Raw genomic sequence first — 22,419 nt, forward strand, 5'->3', positions numbered from 1 at the left:
TGAGCCTGGATCCCATGGGTGGTCCCAGAACCCAGCAAGGGTCTTGAGCCTCCTTTGGCCTGAGTGTGATTGGAGGTAGGACTTCTTTCCACTAAGGAACAGGGCAGCTTGGGAACCACAGCGGCTTATAGCAGCTAGCTGATTTGATGCTCAACAGTTTAGTTCTGGGTCAGAAATGAGGTGTTTGGGCTGGCCCTATCCTAGAAGAAATGATAAGTGGTGTCTGTGAAGTAGTAGGAGGCCATACCAACCCTACAGAGAGAAAGATGGACCCTACTGCATGCTGCTCAGGCCAGGAGGGTCTTTAGATTTCTCAGGTTTTGTATGAATTACAGTGGGGTCACCAAATACAGCCCAAATCTTATTGTCCACATCAATGAGAGCAGTGATTGCTTGGATAATGGGAATATATAGATAACCAAAGTTCTCATTTACATAGTACTTTCAGCCTACCCTCAAAAAGAAAAAACAAACAAAAACCTTTTACTGGATGTTAATACGAAACTACATTAAGTAATTAACTTTTATTTTCCTGCCCTTTCCCACTTTCTAGTATTAGTGGCCAGTTGGAAGGAGGAAGGAAAGGGCAAGATGATTGAAAGTTTAACCCCTAACATAACTTACAGTTGTCATTAATATTCAGAATAATGTCATATCATGTACTTGAACTTGTCTGGGAGTCTGGGCAACAGTGGTGTTGGTCATTACTGGGGTCTGTAGGTGTTCCAGAGAGAACTGTCTGGGTCTTTGGTGGCCATTACCCTATAAGCACAGCTTCATGTGGTAAGTTCATGAGTTAGCAGGGTATTTGTACAGAGCCCCATCTTTGAGAATATCTGTACAGTGCCTTACTTGGATTCCAGTCTCTACTATTAAAAAGCCATTTAGGGTTGGGGGGGGGGGAGTGGTCTCCCTCTCTGGGACTTAGTTTTCTGTTGTTGTTATTATTATTATTTTTTAGTAGGCTGTATAGCCAACATGGGGCTTGAACTCAGAACACCTAGATCAAGAGTCCTATGCTCTACTGACTGAGCTGGCCTTGGACGCCAGTTTCCAGTTATCTTTAAATGAGGGAATTGAACAATATATTTGTAAGATTCCTCATGTCCCTGAAATTCACAGATTCTGGCAGATATTGTGTCATTTTGGATTTGTTTCCCTTATTAAGCTGTGTGTAGTTGCTTACAACATATTATTTGGTTGACATGGTCTGAAGTTAGAACCATGTCTTTTCAGGTTATCCCCTTTTGACTTTTTTATCCTTTGCTTTCTTGCTCAGATAGGACAAAATCCCTTTTTACTAGCCGTTGGGAGCTGGAATTGAAATTACCATCCCTCTGTGTTGAAGAAGTCCTAAGGCTGCTATTTCTACTGGACTTGGGACAAAAGATGTTGTCGGGGTCTTGCCTTTGACATGGATTCCAGCTACATGCTCCTCAAAGGTAAGGGCTGTATTATTCACCTTTTCTTGTATTCACCCTTACAGCTGTGCAAGTCAGCCAGTGTTCAATAAAGAAATATCATACCTAAGAATAAAATGGCATTGTCCTTCATTTCCCCCCGAAACCACTAGGTGTCGCCTTCATCGCAGAGAAAGTAGGCCCCTCCTCTCTCCCTGCACACCTACACCCCTCCCTCTACTCTAGGAGCGCTCAGCTTCTAGGCACGGTGATTTCTGGAGAAGAGGCTTGAAGGGGGAGAGAAACTGTGGCTCTCTGAAGGAGAATGGGTTTATATGTATCTCCTTTATGATAGTTTGAGAGAAACTCCCCAGGGTCCCATAGCAGTCCCCTCCCAGCAACCATGGTATCATCCCTCTTAAACTATTCTCAGGATCAGATTGGCACGCCAGATACAGAGTATCTGGGGATAGCCTTCTAGGCTGGAGGCTTAGGAGCAGGGTGGAACCCAAGGGGGATACAATGGGCTTGCATTGCTGGGGGAATGTTCTGCTCAGTCAGTCCATGAGCTGTTATCAGGTGCAATCCTGGGCTGTGCAGGGAGACAGAAGAGAAGAGGCTGTTCCTGGGCTGGGTCCCTGGAGCAGATGGTGTGGTAGAGGCCCAGTGGGCTATGGTGGGCCTCTGAAGACATGGGAGGGCACAGAAGGGAGCATGGGGAAGGAAGAGGGAGGGTGGGGGGCTGAGTTCTAAGGAAGAAGGAGACCCATGGACTTTGTAAGTACTCAGGAAAAACCAGGCATTGGAGCCCCTTGGTCCTGGAGGGGCCAGTCTTCCAGGTGGCAGGCACCTCTTCCTGGTGAAGGAGTGAGAGGTTCCTGGCAATGGGAAGGGTGCTATGGTTTACTAGGTGGAGGACTAGTGAGGATACCAAATATTTGGGGATTCCTGACTGCTTCCCGGAGACTGGAGTGTTGGAGGGACTCAGGGGAGTTAAGAGAGTGGACCCTAAGAACAGCGGGATACCAAGCGGGGAGAGGAGAAGTTCTGGGCTCCTGGCAATGTGCAAAATGGAGAGACAGTGGCGGGGTGGGTCAGGGGCTTGGGGGAGACAGGGCTGGGCCCGTAAAGTGAGAGGACGACCAGGAACCTCACCGGCCTGAGAGCCCCTGGCGCGGAGCCCCCGAGTTGTCACTGGGTGGGTTTGAGACCTGGGATGTCCCTGGGCGCCAGGGTAGGGGGTGGGGGGAGACAGCAGGCGCCAGAGGGTGGGGCCTGAGGGGGAGGAGGAGGGGCCGCGGGGGAGGGGGCGGGGAAGGCGCGGGGCGGGGGCGGGGGCGGGCGGCCTGCCCGGGGAGTCACACTCGGCCGCCGCCGCCGGCGCAGCGAGCGGAGACCGGCCGGGCCGCGGCGACCTGACCTGGACAAGCGGCGCGCCCGGGGGCCCAGGCGGGGGGCGGGAGGAAGCGCCCGGCAGCGCCGGCCGCCCGGGCCCAGGAGGAGCGGAGCAGAGAGGAGCTGGGACACGGGCGGGGCCGCCGCAGCTCCGGATGGGACCAGCGCCCTGGGCCCGTTAGTCCAAGCAGGAGCTTCAGGAGAAGCCTTCACTGGGAGATTTACCCCTGCCTTTCCCTCTGCTCCAGCCCAGGCCTCGCTTCGCTCCCCGCCCGCCCATGGTCCCGGTCCTTCCGCGGCGCGGGCCCCCTCCCACCTTACCCCCTTGGTCCTCCTTTTCGCAGCTCTCAGCCCTCCTAGCCCCTTCAGCTGTGAGGTCCCCTCAGGCCTTTCCTTTGTACCAGCCTCCCCCCCGCCCCCACCCCATCCCAGTCTCGGATCCCCTTTTCCTTCCCAGCTAAAGCTCAAGATTCATCAGGCTCCTTCGCCTCTCACTGTCCCCATCCCAGTCACAGGCCCCCTTGGTCCCTACCTTCTCCTGCCACCCTACTCAGCCCTCAGTCCTTGCCCCAGACCGGTGGACCCACTCCTTACCCAACCCCCGGGGCTTCTTCCCATCTCTCTTCACCCGTCCCCACCACTTTCTGTGTCGCAGCCTGCCTAGCTTCTCCTCACTTCTCTCCCTGGCCATCTTCCCCAGGTTCCAGGCTGGGTGGTGCTTGTGCCTCCTCCGTAGGCCAGAGTGGCACCAGGTTCTGGGGGTGGTGGGGCCGCTGCTTTCTCCCTATGGCACTGCCATCACTCCTGCTGTTGGTGGCAGCCCTGGCAGGTGGGGTGCGTCCTCCGGGGGCGCGGAACCTGACTCTGGCGGTGGTGCTGCCAGAACACAACCTGAGCTATGCCTGGGCCTGGCCACGGGTGGGTCCTGCTGTGGCACTAGCTGTGGAGGCGCTGGGCCGGGCACTGCCTGTGGACCTGAGGTTTGTCAGCTCGGAACTAGATGGCGCCTGCTCTGAGTACCTGGCACCGCTGCGCGCTGTGGACCTCAAGCTGTACCACGACCCCGATCTTCTGTTGGGTCCCGGTTGCGTGTACCCCGCTGCCTCTGTGGCCCGCTTTGCCTCACATTGGCGCCTTCCCCTGCTGACTGCGGGTGCTGTGGCCTCTGGTTTTGCAGCTAAGAATGAGCATTATCGTACTCTGGTGCGCACTGGCCCCTCTGCTCCCAAGCTGGGTGAGTTTGTAGTGACATTACACGGGCACTTCAATTGGACTGCCCGTGCTGCCTTGCTGTATCTGGATGCTCGCACAGATGACCGGCCTCACTACTTCACCATCGAGGGCGTCTTTGAGGCCCTGCAGGGCAGCAACCTCAGTGTGCAGCACCAGGTGTATGCCCGTGAGCCAGGGGGCCCTGAGCAGGCCACCCACTTCATCCGGGCCAACGGGCGCAGTGAGTGTGGCCCAGGCTATCTTAGGGTCAGGGGAGGAGGGTCGCTGTATCCCTGCAGCTCAGCACTGGGAAACTGTGGATGGAGGTGGGCACTGAGATGTATGTGGTGGTTGGGGTCAAGAAGCACATGTGGAGAGAGCACCTGTGAGAAGGCTAAGCCATTGTATTAAGGGAGCTTGTGGACAGCATAGGCAGATGTAAACAAGGAATAAGGTAGCATGAGAGGTGGAGCCTGTGTCAGAGAAGAAGGTGGGATTGGGGGGAAACTGACTTTCGGGAGCAATACGAGTGCCCTAGAGTACTGGATGTGGTTGATGGCCACTCCAGAATGAGTGTCATCTGTGAGCAGAGACTTCTCAGACGGGGCACCAAGACAGGGCAGAAAAATAGTAAGGACTCCATAAATGGGCTTTTGGATTCAGCGCATTTGTTGGGGAAAGACAGAGTAACTAACTGCCACTGACAGTAATTCTGAGCAGTCAGTGCCTTTGAGCCTAGGGAGAGGCAGGGCTGAATGGGGCAGTGAGGAGGGCTGGGTGGGGCGCAGCAGTCAGAGCTCTGGGAAGAGGAGAGGCTTAAAGGCTGATAGCTCCCTTCCTCTGGGGTCTGGAGTCAGACTCTGACCTCTGCCAGATGGTCCATAAAGCCCCAAGGCACTTATGACATAGACTCCAAGGGGGAGGGATGGGGAGCATATGTTGGGTGGTTGATAGGTTAGGGTACTTTCTTCCTTGCTGAAGATGGAAATGCAGATGGTTCAGAGAGGGGGCTGCCTGGGGACTGGGGACTTTCTCAGAATGCTCCTCTGTTTTATACTTGTTCCCAGTTGTGTATATCTGTGGCCCTCTGGAGATGCTGCATGAGATCCTGCTCCAGGCCCAGAGGGAGAACCTGACCAATGGGGATTATGTCTTCTTTTACCTGGACGTCTTTGGGGAGAGTCTTCGTGCAGGCCCCACACGCTCCACAGGCCGGCCCTGGCAGGACAATCGCACCCGGGAACAGGCCCAGGCCCTCAGAGAGGCCTTTCAGGTATCATTTGCGCCAAACGTGGAGGAGGGGGAAAGGAAACTTCTTTGGAGATTCTCTGTCATAAGACCCACAGAAACCCCAGAAACAGGACAGGAATTATGAGCTACAAGAGTGAAATTAACAGAGGCTTTTTGAGTCTTCTATCATTCTTCCTTACTTCCCCACTTTTGTGACTCTTTTCTCATTACTAAGGCTACCTCCCAAGATCCTGGAACATTCTCTTAAGTCCCACTAGTAGACTTTACTGTGAGGGAGAAAAGTTCAGGAAAAGACCTGGTCCTGGGCCCTGGGAGGACTTCCATCCTTTCTGAATAGGCGAGGTATGATTGAAGTACACTTAGATACAAATACGAGAAAGAATATGATTATGTGTCCTGGAACAGACACTAAGAACTTGGGGTTCAGATGAGGGAGAGTCAATGTGAGCTGGGTTTAGGAAAGCTTTTTTATAAAGATGAGAATCTTTTGTGACTTGAAAGATAGATGCCACAGTCCTAGTCTCAGCAGGAGAGAGGATCTAGGCAGTCTGAGCAAAGAGATAAAAGATAGAAATGGACATGTTTGGGAAACCAAGAAGATACTGACCTGACAAGAAAGAAGGGTTGGCTTGAAGCAGATGTAGGAAATAATGTTGCAAAGATATAATCAGATTAAGGAGAGCTCTGAAGCTAAAATTAAGGCGCTTGGACTTGGATGTGGGGTCCTTGATATTTTTTTGTGAAGAGAAATATAAAGACAGAATTCAGGTTGGATAAGAAGAGGAGGAGGTTAGAGGCAGTGAGATCACCTGTATTCGGGTCAAATGGAGTGAGGTGATATAGGCTTCAAGGACAGTGGCAGTAGTAGGAATGGAAAGAAATGAATTTAGGAAACAACTTGCAGGGGAAATTGACATGACTGTTCATTTCACTCCTCTGCTCAAAACTTTCAATGACTAAATTCCTACAGAATAAAGTCCTGACTCCTTATCATGACATTTCAGACCTTCTACAGTCTGTGTTCAGCCCAGGTTTTCAGTCTTGCCTCCTAGTGCCCCTCATGCCCAGTACTCCAGCCAACCAGACCTCTCTCAGTTCCCCAACCCCTGGGCCTCCCTGCCCCCTTGCCGTTGTGCTCTTTGCTCTATTTTTCTGGAATGTTCTTTCTTCCCTCATGCCAAATCTCTGCCCCTGCAAATCACACCCATGAATTGTTCCCTGACTCTTCCACCAATTTTTTCACTATCTCTCCTTTTTCTGAAAAAAGGATTTTAAGTGGCATATAGGGTAACTTTAAAGTCTTTTCAACCCTGGGATTCTCTGAGTCTAAAATTCAGTAGATCTTTACAAGGGCTGGACTTGGGTGGTCATCTTCTCTAATGAGTAAAATTTTGTGTGACTGTAATTGTATATTTAGTGGTATCTGTGAATGACATGTCTGGTATGAGTCTGTGACTGTCACACTTGAACCTGGGCAGTGGCAGGACAGGTTTTGTTTATGGTGTCACTTTTGCCTAAAACAACCTTCTCACCTTTGTCTGGATAATGTGTGTGTATTCTTTAAGGCTCAGATCAGTTATTTTTCCTTTGAGGAAACAATCCTTGAATCCCCAGGTTGAACTGAATTTCCTATTCTTGTGCTTAACTCCATCTCCTATAGAGCTTAACCACATTATCAGTCAATGTTTGAGTCATTTGAATATTGGCTCATTCTATTAGTGTCTGTTGAGCACCTATTATGTCCCAATCACTGTGCTAGGTACTGGTATGCAGTGGAGAACATAACAGATGTAGCTCCTGCCTGGAGCTTACATTTAGTAGGAGAGACAGACATTAAATGAGCAAATAAATACAAACATAGGACAACTTGCGGTGAGTGTTACTAAAAACCCCGTAAAAAATAAAACCAGGGGGAAAAAAAAGCGCTTCTCATGAAAAGGGAATGGCAAGGGAATTGTACTCTAGCTAGTGTGGTCAAGGTAGATCTCTGTGGCTCTCCTGGATGGGAGGACTCCATAGCTTTATGGGCTGTATTCTTTTTTGTGGAAGGAATATCTCTTTCTTGTCTGAGAATTCCTACCAGTCAACGGGCCCCAGCAGTTAGCTTGGGGGGAAATGAGATCTAGTCAGCTAACAGATAAATTAATTCTCAGTTCTCCCACTTACTGCAGGCATTATTCAGAAAAACAAAGAGGGATTTTGCTATGACACAAAAGAAGGGGAAATAGGCAGTCAAGAATATGCTGAGGGGGAAATCAAGGCTTTGGGGTGGGATGAGGGTAAGGGAGTAATGAAGTGTTTTCTAGAAAAACTACTCATGTTGTTCCAGTGCTGAAGCAGGGCAAGGGGTAAGGGAAGTGGGCAGTCAGCTCCAGTCAAGGATGAAAGAGCAGAGAGCCCTTAACCAGAGATAACTGGTCTACTGGGGGAGAGGCTCAGAAATTGAGTATATTGATATGATTTTTCTCGCCCATTGAGCTATAGCTACTGGCGGGCAAGGATCATGCTCATCTTTGTATTCCATATGCCTAGCACATACTTGTTGAAGTGAATTACCGGGTGTGTTGGGGAGAAGCGGGGACACGACTAAGAATTCGTCTGCAGAGGAGTAGAGCCGCCAGGTACTATAAACCAAGATGATCAGCCAGGACAGAGAATACGTAGACACAATGGAGCTAAATAAGCAAATGACCAGGCTCTATGGTCCCAGGCTGTGCCTTTGAGGACTACAGGGTCAAACCTAGGCAGAAGTCGCAACCTAGGTGACCAGCATGAGATTGCATTAGAGGAGACACCAGCAGCTAGAATGGAAGTCAGGGCTAGACCGAGGGCCGCGTAAGGCAGAATCTCTTCTGGAGACAATTTTTTGTCTGTTTAAGCCACTGCTGACAGCGCCTCCTGATGTGGCCGAGGGGGCCTCAAACGTAGGCCTCAAGGCACACCGCCAGTGCCTAGGTGTACATCTGGCTTCACTCACAGCTAAACCTGTTTTTGGCAGCCTTTGCTTGTTTTTTTTTTTCTCACCTGGAGTCCGCTGAAAAAAGGGACACCATTATCTACCTCCCTTCACCTGCTTCTCTCTAGCCCCTGAGCAAGCATAGAAATTCTTTGGACATTCTTCTTCTTTCTTGCTCTTTTTTTTAGTAGCTAGTAACCACAGCAAAACAGTCTAGCATAGCAGTTTTCAAAATGTGGTCTTGGAACCCTGGGGGTCACTGAAATCCTCTTAGAAGGACCATAGGTCAAAACTATTTAAGAAATAATACTAAGATGTTTATTTGCGTCCTCACTCTTATTCCTCCACGATTGCACAGTGGAGTTTTCCAGAGGCTACATGACACGTGCTGCTGTTATCACTCTGGCAGCTGTAGAAGGGGTAGTTGAATATTCTTGTGTTTTAAAAGTTTGTCAGTTTTAATTTCTAAAACATAAATATTGATAGATGTAATCCAAACAATCAAAAGCTCTTTGTGGTCCTCAGTAATTTTTAGTGGTATAAAGAGGTCATGAGATCAAAAAGTTTGAGAACTGCTAGTCTAGCAAACATAAACCTAGAGAATTATGATGTGTTTAAAAAGTGTTAAAAACCTGTTATCAGCCTTTGTATTGAAATATAATTTGTGTTAAGCATGATCTTTTGGGGCTCTTTCCCTGATTTTTTTTTACATCGTTTGTCAACAATATCCTACCCTTCTATTTTTCTTTTATTCTTGAAACAGGTGTTACTGAACAAACCCTCCCAACTCCACCTCAGCCCCCTTCTTTTAAATTTTGCCCGAGGGTGGGAGAGTATTACAAGTATGTGATCAAGGATCCAAATGCCCCAGTAAGAATAATTACATTATGAAGCAAAGTCTAGTCTAATGTAATGAATACATATTAGAAACTGAATTTATTATTTCCTACCTAGAATGAATTTATATATAATAAATCATATGTGATTTATCTAGTATCTCTATGTCCACATGTACTTTCAATGACAGGAATTAACAGAACTGGTAGAAGTCCGTAGATGTTATGTTCACAAAGTCACACTTCATAAAATACATTGATCTGAAGTCTTTCCCTGAGGTTGCGATGCCAATTTCCTATCTGAGACAAAGGCTAGTCTCAGTGATTGGGTAGGCCTGAGGTGTAGGCAGAGGCCAGTGTGTCCATCAGCTAAGGAAGGGAGAATGTGTAAGGTCGGTGGGAGTCACATGGGCACCCCAGTGAGAGACAGAGATGTGCTGACTTAAGGCCAGTGAGATGTGGGTGTGGCTGAGATCACGTATGTCGTTTGCTCATCTGTGAAATGTGTGTGGGCATATGACTACATGTTTTCTCTGTGACACATGTCTATTACTTAGTGACATATAGGACCATGCCACTATGCAGGACAGTGTTGCTGATGGTAGGTGTTCCACACGTTAAATGAATGGGTCCACAACTTTTCACAGATGGAATCATTGTCTCCAAGTATTTCCCCCAGTTGTCATAGAACCTGAAATCTCTTTTATTTACTAGATGGAGGCACCGTTCTAAGTGGCCCAAATGAAAATATAAACACTTCTTTTTTGAAAATATAAACATTTAACTGATAACATTAACAGTGATTAAGACCTCAGAGAGGAGCTGTTTTATCAGTGTTGTCCTTGATAGTGAATAGGAAGGGACAGAGCGAGCAGCTGTGAGTGCTGTGGCAGCCTGGCAGGGAGGCTTGGCTGGTGGAGAGGCTTGGGGATGGAGTTGATTTCATCTATTTCCTAGTCTCCACCTTCCCAGAACCATGCACCTTTCATGGAGGAGTGCCACTCACCTCTTCCCAGATGTATTGAACATATTCCATACATATATCACACACACAGGGGCACACACAACACAGAGTTTAGTATCCTCTCAGCCTTCAGACTCACCCGTGTATATTTCATATCATGTGTATTTCACCAAGTTTCCCTATCCTGCTTCCTCTCTTCCCCAATGCCTATCTTGAATCCTTTTCATTCTCCCCCATGTGCTGTTGGTACAGACAGTATTGGTGATCACATACCGAGAACCCCCAAATCCTGAGTATCAGGAATTCCAGAATCGTCTGCTGATAAGAGCCCGGGAAGATTTTGGTGTGGAGCTAGCCCCCTCCCTGGTAAGTAGATCTCTCTTTCCTGAGAGTCAGGCCAGGCTTTGAGGAAAGGCTCTTCTCCCTAACTCAGCATTAAGCCTTGGCCGTGGAGCCAGCCATACATGGGAACTGTCTGCTTTTATACAGGATTTTTCTTTCTGCCCTTTTGTCAAGTGAGGTAGGGCTGGCACTTTAGGAATGAGAGGAAGGAAGGAAGCAAACCAGAAGAGAGAAGAGGTAGAGGGAGACCCCAGAGATGGGAAAGGGGGCTGGGGAGGGGCCTGGCAGTTCATTTGGAGAGCACTGCTGAAGTTACCACCCCTAGATGAACCTCATTGCTGGCTGCTTCTATGATGGGATCCTGCTATATGCTGAAGTCCTGAACGAGACAATACAGGAAGGAGGCACCCGGGAAGATGGACTTCGAATAGTGGAGAAGATGCAGGGCCGAAGATACCACGGTAATGAAGGAGGCCAGGAGGAGACCAGAGGGCTGCTCTCAGGCCTGGGAGTGGAGTAGGCAGAAGAAAATACAAGATACGAGGGGCAGGAGGAAGTTAGTGGGGAGGTCAGAGAAGGTGGGCGTGTATTAAGAACAGGGGCAGGGAGGGACTCTAAGGAATTAGAGGAATCAGGGCATAGGAGAGGGGCATAGAGTAGATCTCAAAGTAAGGGCTACTCTTTTCTATCTTAGGTGTAACTGGACTGGTTGTTATGGACAAGAACAATGACCGAGAGACTGATTTTGTCCTGTGGGCCATGGGAGATCTGGATTCTGGGGACTTCCAGGTGATGGGGGAAGAAGCAGGGAGGAGAATGTGGGCCCTGAATATCCAGCTTTCAGAGGTTCAGTGGGGCAGAACCAAAGGTAGTAGAGGCAGGGACTTACTTTCTCTGCTGGAGCTGCATGCTGGGTAGGTGGGAAGTTGGGGGAGAAAAGCAGCCAAATAGCTGGGGTCTGGGAGAGAGGCTGGTGGGAGCAGGCCTGTGGGCCCAGTTTTCTCCTTCCTCACAGCCTGCAGCTCACTACTCAGGAGCCGAGAAGCAGATTTGGTGGACAGGACGGCCTATCCCCTGGGTGAAGGGGGCCCCCCCCTTGGACAATCCCCCCTGTGCCTTTGACTTGGACGACCCATCCTGTGATAAAAGTGGGTGTGTGCAGGGGTTGGGAGTAATTCTTCCTCCCCTCCCTCCCATTCTTTCACCTCCCCTCCCTAACTCCCCACCCTTAGCTCTGTTTTCCTTGACTTGTATACTGTATACCCCTTCCTCACTTCTTTCCCTCCAGAAATCTGTCTGCTTCTCACACCCTGAGCACCACCCCCGCCCCGTCCACAGCTCCACATAGTCTTTCTCAGGGTCCCCTCTCTCCTTCAGCTCCGCTTTCAACTCTGGCGATTGTGGCACTGGGCACAGGAATCACCTTCATCATGTTTGGTGTCTCCAGCTTCCTCATTTTCCGGTGAGTTCTGGCCTTCCCACCGACCTGCTCCCTCCCTCCCACTGCCCAGGCTTTCTGGGGGTTAGTGGGTATCTTTCGTTTGATAGCTACCTCTTAGGCCTAACATCTTCCTCTTTAGCCTTTCTTGTTAAGCTGTCTTTTAGCCTAGGTGTTGTTCTCCCACTTTTGGTTCTAGACTGGGTGTCCTAACTAGGGATTTTGAGTGGGGTTTTATAGGGGCAAAGGTGAATTTTCCGTGAATGCTACCATTTTAAGAAAGAACTTTTACCTTCAGCCTCTGTGTTTTCAAGTGAGCATAGGGCATGTATCCCCTATGTAGAGAATGCATCCTTCTGTCTCAGTCCTGCAGCGAGTCTCGCCTCAGGTATAAAAGTTGTAGCATCGGGAGCTTCGGGGAAGCCGCTGAAACCCCACTGTTGGCTTACGGGGTGGTAGGATTGGGCTTGCCAGTCAACTGAGATGTGCAGTCCTTACAGAAAGCTGATGCTGGAGAAGGAGCTGGCTAGCATGTTGTGGCGCATTCGCTGGGAAGAACTGCAATTTGGCAATTCAGAACGATATCATAAAGGTGCAGGCAGTCGCCTCACACTGTCGCTGGTGAGCCCTTGTCTCAGCTGTCCCTCTGCTTCCCTCTGAGTTCCTGTCCTTTCGTACCCTGGACCTTTCCCAGCACATTGGCCTGTAATGATAGCCCCTGCACTGCCACCATCATCTAATGTTCCTTTCATCCTTCCGCCTCCATGTTGCCCTTGGCCCCAGCGGGGATCCAGTTACGGCTCGCTCATGACAGCCCATGGGAAATACCAGATCTTTGCCAACACCGGTCACTTCAAGGTGAACAGTCATCCGCTTGTTCTGGTCCCCACCATTTCATCCTGTCTCATCCCCATCTATCACCTCTTCCCACAAATCTCTGCCCCTCATAACCTTCCTTCCTGTGTCCAGCTGAGCTCCTGGATGTCCACAGTTCTCCAGTATTTCCCAGCACCCAGGAACTAATTTCCCTTTTCCTCTTTCACTCCTGCCATCAGGGAAATGTTGTTGCCATCAAACACGTGAATAAGAAGCGCATTGAGCTGACCCGGCAGGTTCTGTTTGAACTCAAACATGTATGTAATGGTGTGTGGGTTCAGGGTTCAGGGTAAAAAGGGATGGAGAAGAGGAAAGGGGGAAGAAGAGAGGGGAATAGTAAAATTGGCTAGCAGGTCAAGGGGTTTATTTATAAGTGATTTTAAGTTGCAGGTACAATTAAGAGAAAGGCTCTCTCATGCAGTGGTAGATTTCTGTATCTCTTTGAATTCTCTCCCCCGCCCCCTCACCTTTTGTTGTTATTGTTGTTAGATGAGAGATGTTCAGTTCAACCATCTCACTCGCTTCATTGGTGCCTGCATTGACCCTCCCAACATTTGCATTGTCACCGAGTATTGTCCTCGTGGGAGTTTACAGGTAAGGGAAAGGTGGAGATTCTAGGGGCAGGGGAGAAAGGCCTGTGATAGCTAGTGCTACTAGGATAGTCACATAATCTGTTCCATGTCACTACCAGGATATTCTGGAAAATGACAGCATCAACTTGGACTGGATGTTTCGTTATTCGCTCATTAATGACCTTGTTAAGGTGAGTCTTCCCCACTCTTCCTTAAGAGTTCATCTGCTTTCAAATGCCTTTGTTTCTTGATCTTTGCTTTCAGCTTCTCCTTCCTAGTCCTCTAAAAGTCCCATTTTCTCCAGTTCCCCTTATATCTCTGGTTGGGCAATAATGGGTAAATAAAAGGTCTGGAGTTTTTAATTGGGGGAGATGTATTGGCCACAATGAGTCCTGTACTTGTAAAGAAGTTTCGTGTTCCTGCCCTAAATATCTCTAATCTCTTGCCATCATCTTTTTTTGTTTGTTTGTTTTTAAACCTCCACGAGCTTATATTAAGATTTCTTGGCAGGAAAAAAATGAATGAGGTCATCAAACATAGAATCATGTATTCTCTGACCAATATTTGGCATATCTGCTCTTTTGTTCAGAAAAACTGAAATCTTATAAAGAATGTTTACTAGTAAAACTAAGAGAAACCAAGGAAAATTATACTAAACCTGTAGTATCTTCCCATATATTAGGTTTTCGCTATTTTCAAGTGACCCAGAGACCCGTGGGTATAGAGAGGTATGAATTTGAATCTTGCATGAGTTGGACAGGTGTTTAGAGCAAGTGCTGCAGCCAGTGAGTCAGCCCAGTGGGTCACTTGTACTGCACCTGAAGCTGGCTTTGGCTTTTCTGTTTAATTCTCATGAGGTTATTTAGAATTTGTGTGTGTGTGTGTGTGAAAGTTTGCCATTAAATGAGATAAAATATTAGGTAAAGTTGATGTGTTGGCTGTGACATTAAATATAAGAAAAATATGACTTTTGAGAGAACAATAATTTGATGGAAAAGTGATTTAGAACAAAGCCAGAAGCCTGATTAATCCTTTCTGTATTCACAAATTTGGTGACTCCCAAAGGTTTTGTTGATCGAAAGGAATAAAAAGGAGGAGTTCACAGAGACTGGAATTATGAATTGTTTATGTCCAGAGCTAAATATTTAGACACAGTTGTTTTGGTTAGCATATAGAACACTGCATCCTTTTTCTGTTCCACCTGAACTGACGTGGGTGGGCTCCTAGGGTTTCATTTTGGGAAGCATCACTCTGCCTTCTTAGGACCTGCCTAATGGTCCCTCATACGCAAAGGTTTTCTCCTGTCTGGCCCCATGGGGCCAGAAGTGTCTGGTTTCTGTGTTGGCTTGGCAGCTGTCTCCTACTTTTGTCCATTTTCCAGGGTTTTACTAATTTACTATTTTCTCCACTTTCTCTCTGGCCCTTACTTTCTTCCTCCATCCTGACTTGCCTGCCTACACATGGTTATATGTTAAAGTTGACAACTGGTTAGTCTTGGTACATCTAGGTACTCTGGATAGCTGAGTCTCTAGCCTTCCTAGGTTTTCCTAGTGGTGGCCGTACATTTGAGGCCATCATGGGTGTCAGTCACATCAGTCTTAGAGTTCACCCTCCTAGTTCTGTTCACTACTCAGAAGACTGACTGCTCTTTCTAGGGTAAATAACTGATAGCTCCCCTTGTCCTTCCCCTTAAACATTTCTTGTCCCTGGTGCCTAGGTGCCAATATACCGTTTATGGTACCAGGAAGGGATAACTGTCCTATTCAGCCTGCTTCTTTGGGTAGAAACTGCAAAGGATGCCTTCCAAAAGTAGCTTATGGTTTTTATGGTCCCAAGATCTTCAGACAGCTAGCTAATGCCCATCTCATAGAGAGGGGGTATCCTAAGCCATATATGATCCAAACCCATGACTTGATCTGTATCCTGCAGGGCATGGCCTTTCTCCATAACAGCATTATTGCATCCCACGGGAGTCTCAAGTCCTCCAACTGTGTGGTGGATAGTCGTTTTGTGCTCAAAATCACAGACTATGGCCTGGCCAGCTTCCGATCAACTGCTGAACCTGATGACAGCCACGCCCTCTATGCCAGTGAGGCCTTCCCCCACAACTCACTTTTATATAGCTCCTCTGGCCTTGATCATTTCCACCTAGGGAGGGTGGGAGAGGGAGATGGAATGACAGGAACATGGGGAGTATTATGGGCTCTTTTTGAGGACCTGGCCAGCCTGTTCCTTCTTTTTAGAGAAGCTGTGGACTGCCCCAGAACTGCTTGGTGGGAACCCGTTGCCAACCACAGGCATGCAGAAGGCTGATGTCTATAGCTTTGGGATCATCTTACAGGAGATAGCACTTCGCAGTGGTCCTTTCTACTTGGAGGGCCTGGACCTCAGCCCCAAAGGTGAGAGTCAATCTACTACCCACAGACTGCTCTACCTGGGGGACCCTGTTCTTCATCCAAACCCTTTATCACCCTCAGAGATTGTCCAGAAGGTCCGAAATGGTCAACGGCCATATTTCCGGCCGAGCATTGACCGGACCCAACTGAATGAAGAGTTGGTTTTGCTGATGGAGCGATGTTGGGCCCAAGAACCAGCTGAGCGGCCAGACTTTGGACAAATTAAGGGGTTCATTCGCCGCTTTAACAAGTGAGAGGGCACTTAGGGGGCAAGGGCTCCCCAGGGATAGAAGCCTCATCAGTCTTGGTGGATGAGGCGTGTGGGGCTGGTGGGGCCAAGAAGGTGGGTTGGGTAGGAAGTCCTGGGAGTCTTGAGAATCTGGGAGCAGGTACCATATTCTGGCCTCCCCCCAGGGAGGGCGGCACGAGCATACTGGACAACCTGCTGTTGCGCATGGAGCAGTATGCCAATAACCTGGAGAAGCTGGTGGAGGAGCGCACACAGGCCTATCTGGAGGAGAAACGCAAGGCTGAGGCTCTGCTCTACCAAATTCTACCCCAGTGAGAATTTGTCACCCTTCCCCAACCTTCCTTTGATATTCTACTCTGTTGAGTTCTGCCTGATCAAGCTCCTGAGAACTCACTTCCCAACTCTTAGAATGCTGCTTTGTTATATCTTGACACAGTGAGCCTTTCTGGCTTTACACAGTGTGTTTTCATTTTCTCTTCAAATGAGCTTTGCTGCCTTCTCTCTGCTATCCCTTCTTCTTAGGACACTGCTCTACCATGCCTTTGCACCGGCAAGTGTATGTAGAACAATCCCAACTTGAGACACTTAGTGCCCATCCCTGGGGTCCCCTTCCAACCCCCACCACTTAAATGCTTTACTTGAGCTAGTCTGTAATGTCTTCCCAGCCACCTTCCTCGTCTTCTACCAGGCTTAGCTTTCATAACTCCTCTTCTGCTCAACCATATACCCCTTTTCTCTCCCCCTCTCATCCTCTTTCTCTCAGTTTGGCTCATACTGCACCCTTGCTTCCTAGTTCAGTGGCAGAGCAGTTAAAACGGGGAGAGACTGTACAGGCTGAGGCCTTTGACAGTGTTACCATCTACTTCAGTGACATTGTTGGCTTCACAGCTTTGTCAGCAGAGAGCACCCCCATGCAGGTGAGAGCCAAGGGTGAGAAGTAGGGGGTGGGATAGGGATCTGGGGAACTTCACTGGGGCATAGGAATCCTTGATAATAGGGGAGATTCCTTTGTTCTGGAGTTCCCATATTTTGTTCTAGCTTATGGGTTAAGAATTCTTAGAAAGTTAGGCACAGGTCTCAGGGGCTCTACTTTCCCATCCCTGTTAGGTGGTGACACTTCTTAATGACCTGTATACCTGCTTTGATGCCATAATTGACAACTTTGACGTCTACAAGGTGAGAGCCAGGGCTACCCTCCTACCGAGACCCCTTTAAAACCCAGTCTCCCCAAACCCTACATACCTACCTGCTCCATTGGCAGTTTGCCCTCCTGGGTCTCCAGCACCCTAGTACTGGGTACCCTTTGTAGACAGACGAGGCTCTGGCACTCTAATTGTACATCCTAGTCTAATTTCTTGTGAATCCTCAAGCTGCCCTAATCGGAACCATCACAGGATCTAGAGCCTATCTGCCACTTTTTGCCTAGGGGTATAAATATTGTCTATCGTCTTTTCTCTTCCCTCCATTCTCTCCAGACATGGACGAATCATATGGGATGTAGGTACAGAATGACTTATGGGGCTGAGGAACCTTGTAAAAAATTTTGTTGAAGTCATTGAGTTGGCACGGCGTGGGCCTTATTTACTGTGCCTGGCAGTAAAAATCATCAGGATTTAGGTGTTGACTTTGTGACTGTGTGGCCTTGGGCAAGTAACTGTAAAGCTCCTTGAGCCTCAGGTATTTTACCTAGAAGATGGGAATAATAGATTTATTGTGGAAATGTCTAACATTACACCAACAATACATATGTGTTCCTGTCCCTTTATTTGGACTTATTCTACCACGTCTGTTATTACTGTGACAATAAACCCTTTACTCAGATTGACCAATTATGCACACTTTACCCCCATTTGCTTTATTTTTTAAAAATGTAGCTATTGACCTAATTACTTTTTGAACCATTTGAGAGTAAGTTGCAGGCATAGTGCCCCTTTATCCCTAAACAGTTCAGTGTCTAGTTCCTAAAAACAGGACATTCTTTTGGATACCTTCAGTACAATTAACACAGCCAAGCGTCTGCTTTCTTACCTTGGACAGTTCAGGCTGTCTGAGGCCTATTTCACTGGGCCTGCCTGACCTCACCAGCCTCTGTGCTCTTCAGGTTAGGCCTGTTTCCTTGCTTCCCACCTCCTGACAGCAGAGCCTATTTGTTCACATCTTGTTGCAGACAGGGTATCCATTCCCTCAGCAAATGGTTACTGAGTGTTCACCAGGTACAGGGATGGTTGTGGGAGGATTTAAAGACGCCCGGAAACTCTGCCCGCGCCCCACCCCTGATTCTCAGCACCACAGCACTCATTTTCCAGTCGATGCTCTGGCCTCCCAGGCTGCTGGGATGACTCATAGTGGTGTCCAGCTTGTCTCTTTCTGCTCTTACCCATTCCCACTGATACACATAGAGGTGACCTTTTAAACCCCATCTCAATCAGGTAGAAACGATTGGAGATGCCTACATGGTGGTGTCTGGTCTCCCAGGCCGAAATGGTCAACGTCATGCCCCGGAAATTGCTCGTATGGCTCTAGCACTACTGGATGCAGTTTCTTCCTTCCGCATCCGCCACCGACCCCATGACCAGCTGAGGCTACGCATAGGGGTCCACACGGGTAAGGCTGACTCTCACTCCGTCCCTTGTATCTGCTTTTCCCAGGCTCTCCCAACCTGTTTCTTTTCACAGGGCCCGTCTGTGCTGGGGTTGTTGGCCTGAAGATGCCCCGCTATTGTCTCTTTGGAGACACGGTGAACACTGCCTCCCGAATGGAGTCTAATGGTCAAGGTAAAACAGTAGCCCTCAACCCCAGCCTCAGCCTCAATTTGTGGTGCCCTTTTCTTCTTTTCAGAGTTCTTCCAAATCTCTCAGTCTGAGAGACCACAGTTCCTGACTGCCCCATTCTTGGGCATATTTTGGTTCTAGCGCATGTGCCCTGGGAAGACTGAGAGCCTCCTGAGGGGTGGTGGTTTGGTAAAGCTCTCTCCAGTACTGCCAACTCTTCTATTGTCTTTTCTTTGATTCATTTTTCCACCATCCCGGCACCCCATCCCACCCCAGCCCTGAAGATCCATGTCTCCTCTACCACCAAGGATGCCCTGGATGAGCTAGGATGCTTCCAGCTAGAGCTTCGGGGGGATGTGGAGATGAAGGTGATGGCAGGCCATGGGGGAGGGGTCATGGAAAGGGAGGATGAAAACAATTATGGGGATCATGGGGAAAAGACAGAGATAAAAAGAATAACATAGAAGAATCTGAATTATCTTCACTCCCCCACTTCCAGGGAAAAGGAAAGATGCGAACTTACTGGCTCCTAGGAGAGCGGAAAGGCCCTGCTGGGCTCCTGTAAACCCTACTTCTTCCTTAGTGAGACAATCTCCTGCTGCCGGTACCTGGGTGGGCAGCAGTCACCATCTCTCTACACACCGGAAATGGACACTGTCATGTAAGATGGAAACCAACGTGCACAAAAACCCTACTTTGTAAGGAAGTTGTTGCCCTTTGCAGCTCAGCCTTGTACATATACCTGCCTCCCTCTGGCCTGGTTCCCTTCTTCCCTACCTTCTGTAAATATCTGTATCTAAACCAGAATATTTTGGCCAAATATAAAACAACAAAAAATGTCATGGTGTCAGAGTCTGGGTTAGGGGCAAATCCAAGGAACATGGTTACTCACAGAATCACTGAATTAGCAGTCTCAGGATGAGAGAGGACCCTTTATGAGAAGCCTCTTCACCTAGTACAGACAGAATTCACTTCCTTTCCACCTCTCCAGTACAGACAGAAATCGATTCCATAGTCCATATCCCTCTTCCCTCCTCAACCCTTAGATAGTAGTTCCACCCATTCCACCTCCCTGTCCTCCTCCCTGACAGACAAGGGAAGATATTTCTCCCAGTTGGTGGGAATAATTCTCAGGTTCATAGGGCAAAGGCTGCCCCAGAGACAGAGGCACTGGTGTTGAGAAGCTGCAGTTCTTCCGGAATGGCGTGTCCAGAGTCTTGATGCTACTGACACCCTGGAGGAAGGCCAGAATGAGGACAGATCCCGCTCTGCGCCAAGCCAGAACAGAACAGCCTCTTCCCCCTCCTTGTTTTCCCCGACTCCTAACACCCTCACACACCGGTAGCTGTGGTGCCCTCTGTATCCAGAAGGTTTCAGGTTGCTCCCGACGGTAGTCGTGAGGCTGGAAGGGAAAGATACTGAAAAACTCTTGGTTTGAAGCTCCCTCTCTTAACCTCTGCTGCTCTCCCACAGCCCATTATAGCCCAGCCGTACAAGCGCGGTGGGATAAGTTCTCACCTTGGTTGGGGCAGGAGGCCCGGCTTGCACCAGCTCCTTTCGGTAGTCATGGTGTGTCACAGACTCGACCTCAAACTGCTTCCTTGTGGCTTCCTGCTCTGCCTGCACCTCTTTACTGTATAGTCCTGGGGGCGTCAAAGCCATTCTTCCCTGATTTTTGTCTTCCCCGCCTCCCCTTTACCCTTCGCCCAGCCTCTCACCAGATCTGGTGGCGCAGGAGCATCTCCAGCATGGCTTCACGCTTTCCTGTAGGAGGGCAGGGAGTGGAGAGAGTGGGAGAGTCTGGTTAACAAGCAGGCCCAAAGAAACAAATGTGAGAAAAGAAGGAAAATCATGGGGCTTTACCCTTGTACCCATTAAACAATCCATAGTCCCACTAGAAATTCCTTCCTCTCTTTTATCTCTGATTGCTCATTCTGGCCCATTCTCTCATGCTTCACACCTCGAGTTGGCTGATAGCAGTTTCGCGGGGGCTGGTATGAGTCTTTCTGAGTGGTGCTGAAGGACATGGGTGACTGTAGCTGCAGGGTCAGCAGTCCCTGGTGTCCATGTCGGAAGAAGAAACTCTCAGAGCCATCCTCCATGCTTGGGACTTGATCCAGGTGGTTGGTGGCTCTCTGTGGGCCCCAAGTTGAGTGACCAGGATGTCCTTTATGGCACCCACCCTCATCATAAACTACTGCCTCCCCCAGGAAATTGGGGACAGTCTTCAGGAAAAGGGAGCAGGTCAAAACCTTAATACCTCCTCCTCCCAGTTGTAGACAAGGCTGTGGCCCCGTGGCAATGTTTCACTGGGAACCTTACACTTCCCTTCAACCTCAGGGGTCTTCCAATGCCCTCGGGCACCTGGTTCTGAGACTTGCAAAAATTTCCAGGGTTGTTTCCGAGGTTCCCAGTGACAGTAGTGATTCCAGGAGGCATAATTAGGGACCATATCTGCTTGGGGGGTTCTGAAACTTGGAAGATTGTGGGGGCTGGGCTCACGGTCATGGCCACGGCCTGGACTAGGCCCAGAGTCAGTAGCAGGACCAGGGCCAGAATCAGGACCAGTGTCTTGACCAGAGCCATGGCAGGGACCAGAACTGGAGCCAAGAACAGGGCCAGGACTAGAGCTAAGGTCTTTTGTAGTACAGGGATCCTGAGCAATATGGGAAACATAGATAGGCTCAATGCCAAGTTTCCCATGGCCAGTGCTGTGGGTAAAGCTGGCTTCAGTGCAGGGATCCCCCAGAAGACTGTCAGAGGAGTGGTTCATGAGAAGGTTCGGCTCAGAGTGGCACGCTGGGGTCTTTGCAGATAACACAGTCGCTTTGTCGGTGGAGGAGGCTGCAGCTGCTGTAGTTGGGGCTGCCAGGGCCGATATAGGATGCCCATCCGAAGAAAATGGTTCTGAAGTGGACCCTAGTCCTTCAGTGCCAGGCTGTACATCTAAAGATCTGAAAGAAAGCGAATGCGACAAAGTTGTCAAAAGCGGTGTTAAGTCCGCTGACCTTTCTCGTCCCCTTACACCAGCCGCCAAAGCTGCCGCTCTCACCGACATCTCGATCCCTTGGTAGACTGCGCGGTCTCCATCTTCGGTCTCCAGCTACCGGGTTGCCATAGAGACGGCAAATAATTCCAGGAGACTGCGCAGGACTAGAGTTGGGCGGAAGTGTTGGGTGGGGGTGGAGACAAATTCTCTGCGGGGCGGAAGTCTTAAACCTGGGGAAGTCTAGGAAGTTTGCTTTCCGTTCAGACTCCGTTCCGCCTCAGCCCAGCTCTTAAGGTTCCGCTAGTCTAGGGTTCTGCCTTCTACACTTAAGCATGATTCTGAGGCTTTCTAAGGTGGTTCTTTGTGTTGGAGACAAGCACAGGGCTGTAGTATCAGTGTACTTGTGTAGGGGCAACAGTTAACTTACCCGCAGTTCATTCTAAAAAATGGGGTGGGGCAGGGAGTCTTTTAAAAGTTTAAGGTTTAAAATACATCAGACAACTAAAAAGCAAAATGGTGAGACATGGGGATCAAAGAGTGGCAGCCTTTTTTTTTTTTTTTGGTGTGATTACTTCTCCTTCAGTAAAAGACCCTCACGTTGGCCATCCTCCTCCCAGACCACCCTAGAACTTGTCTTGGCATCTGAATAAGGGCCAGGATTGAGTGTCTCACCCCTGGGTTTCAGTCTTTCCCTACTCATATAGGCTTATTTCTATTTCTATTTTTCTAGAAGCTTGACCCAGGTGGACCATTTGTCATGAGGACCCACAA

The 22,419-nt window shown here is 49.0% G+C and overlaps 2 protein-coding genes across 6 annotated transcripts; one reads left to right on the top strand and one right to left on the bottom strand.

Moving 5' to 3' along the window:
- The first annotated feature begins 2,752 nt into the window (after positions 1-2,752).
- On the top strand, positions 2,753-19,499 carry NPR2 (natriuretic peptide receptor 2). Of its 4 annotated transcripts, none has more exons than XM_019454517.2 (22): positions 2,753-4,248; positions 5,075-5,280; positions 10,267-10,380; positions 10,682-10,817; positions 11,051-11,145; positions 11,372-11,504; positions 11,734-11,818; positions 12,286-12,415; positions 12,578-12,652; positions 12,850-12,927; positions 13,160-13,264; positions 13,362-13,433; positions 15,172-15,331; positions 15,486-15,641; positions 15,720-15,888; positions 16,053-16,199; positions 16,682-16,805; positions 16,996-17,064; positions 18,318-18,492; positions 18,564-18,662; positions 18,936-19,027; positions 19,159-19,499. In XM_019454517.2, exons 1-22 carry the CDS (start codon positions 3,582-3,584, stop codon positions 19,222-19,224), a joined length of 3,153 nt encoding a protein of 1,050 aa, XP_019310062.1. In that variant the 5' UTR covers positions 2,753-3,581; the 3' UTR covers positions 19,225-19,499. The 4 variants fall into 4 exon arrangements, with proteins under 4 accessions (XP_019310062.1, XP_019310063.1, XP_019310064.1 ...); XM_019454518.2 differs by having other exon boundaries at positions 12,295-12,415; XM_019454519.2 differs by lacking the exon at positions 12,578-12,652.
- A 73-nt stretch (positions 19,500-19,572) lies between these two features.
- Positions 19,573-22,416, bottom strand: SPAG8 (sperm associated antigen 8). 2 transcript variants are annotated; one of them, XM_019454531.2, is made up of 7 exons: positions 21,712-22,414; positions 20,920-21,613; positions 20,620-20,794; positions 20,378-20,423; positions 20,178-20,292; positions 19,999-20,061; positions 19,573-19,893 (listed from the first exon to the last, which is right to left on the bottom strand). In XM_019454531.2, exons 1-7 carry the CDS (start codon positions 21,747-21,749, stop codon positions 19,702-19,704), a joined length of 1,323 nt encoding a protein of 440 aa, XP_019310076.2. In that variant the 5' UTR covers positions 21,750-22,414; the 3' UTR covers positions 19,573-19,701. The 2 variants fall into 2 exon arrangements, with proteins under 2 accessions (XP_019310076.2, XP_019310075.2); XM_019454530.2 differs by having other exon boundaries at positions 19,573-20,061; positions 21,712-22,416.
- Positions 22,417-22,419: the final 3 nt, after the last annotated feature.

The sequence above is a fragment of the Panthera pardus genome, unplaced genomic scaffold, assembly GCF_024362965.1.
Source record: "Panthera pardus isolate Hobbes unplaced genomic scaffold, ASM2436296v1 HiC_scaffold_20, whole genome shotgun sequence".
Classification (NCBI taxonomy): Eukaryota; Metazoa; Chordata; class Mammalia; order Carnivora; family Felidae; genus Panthera; species Panthera pardus.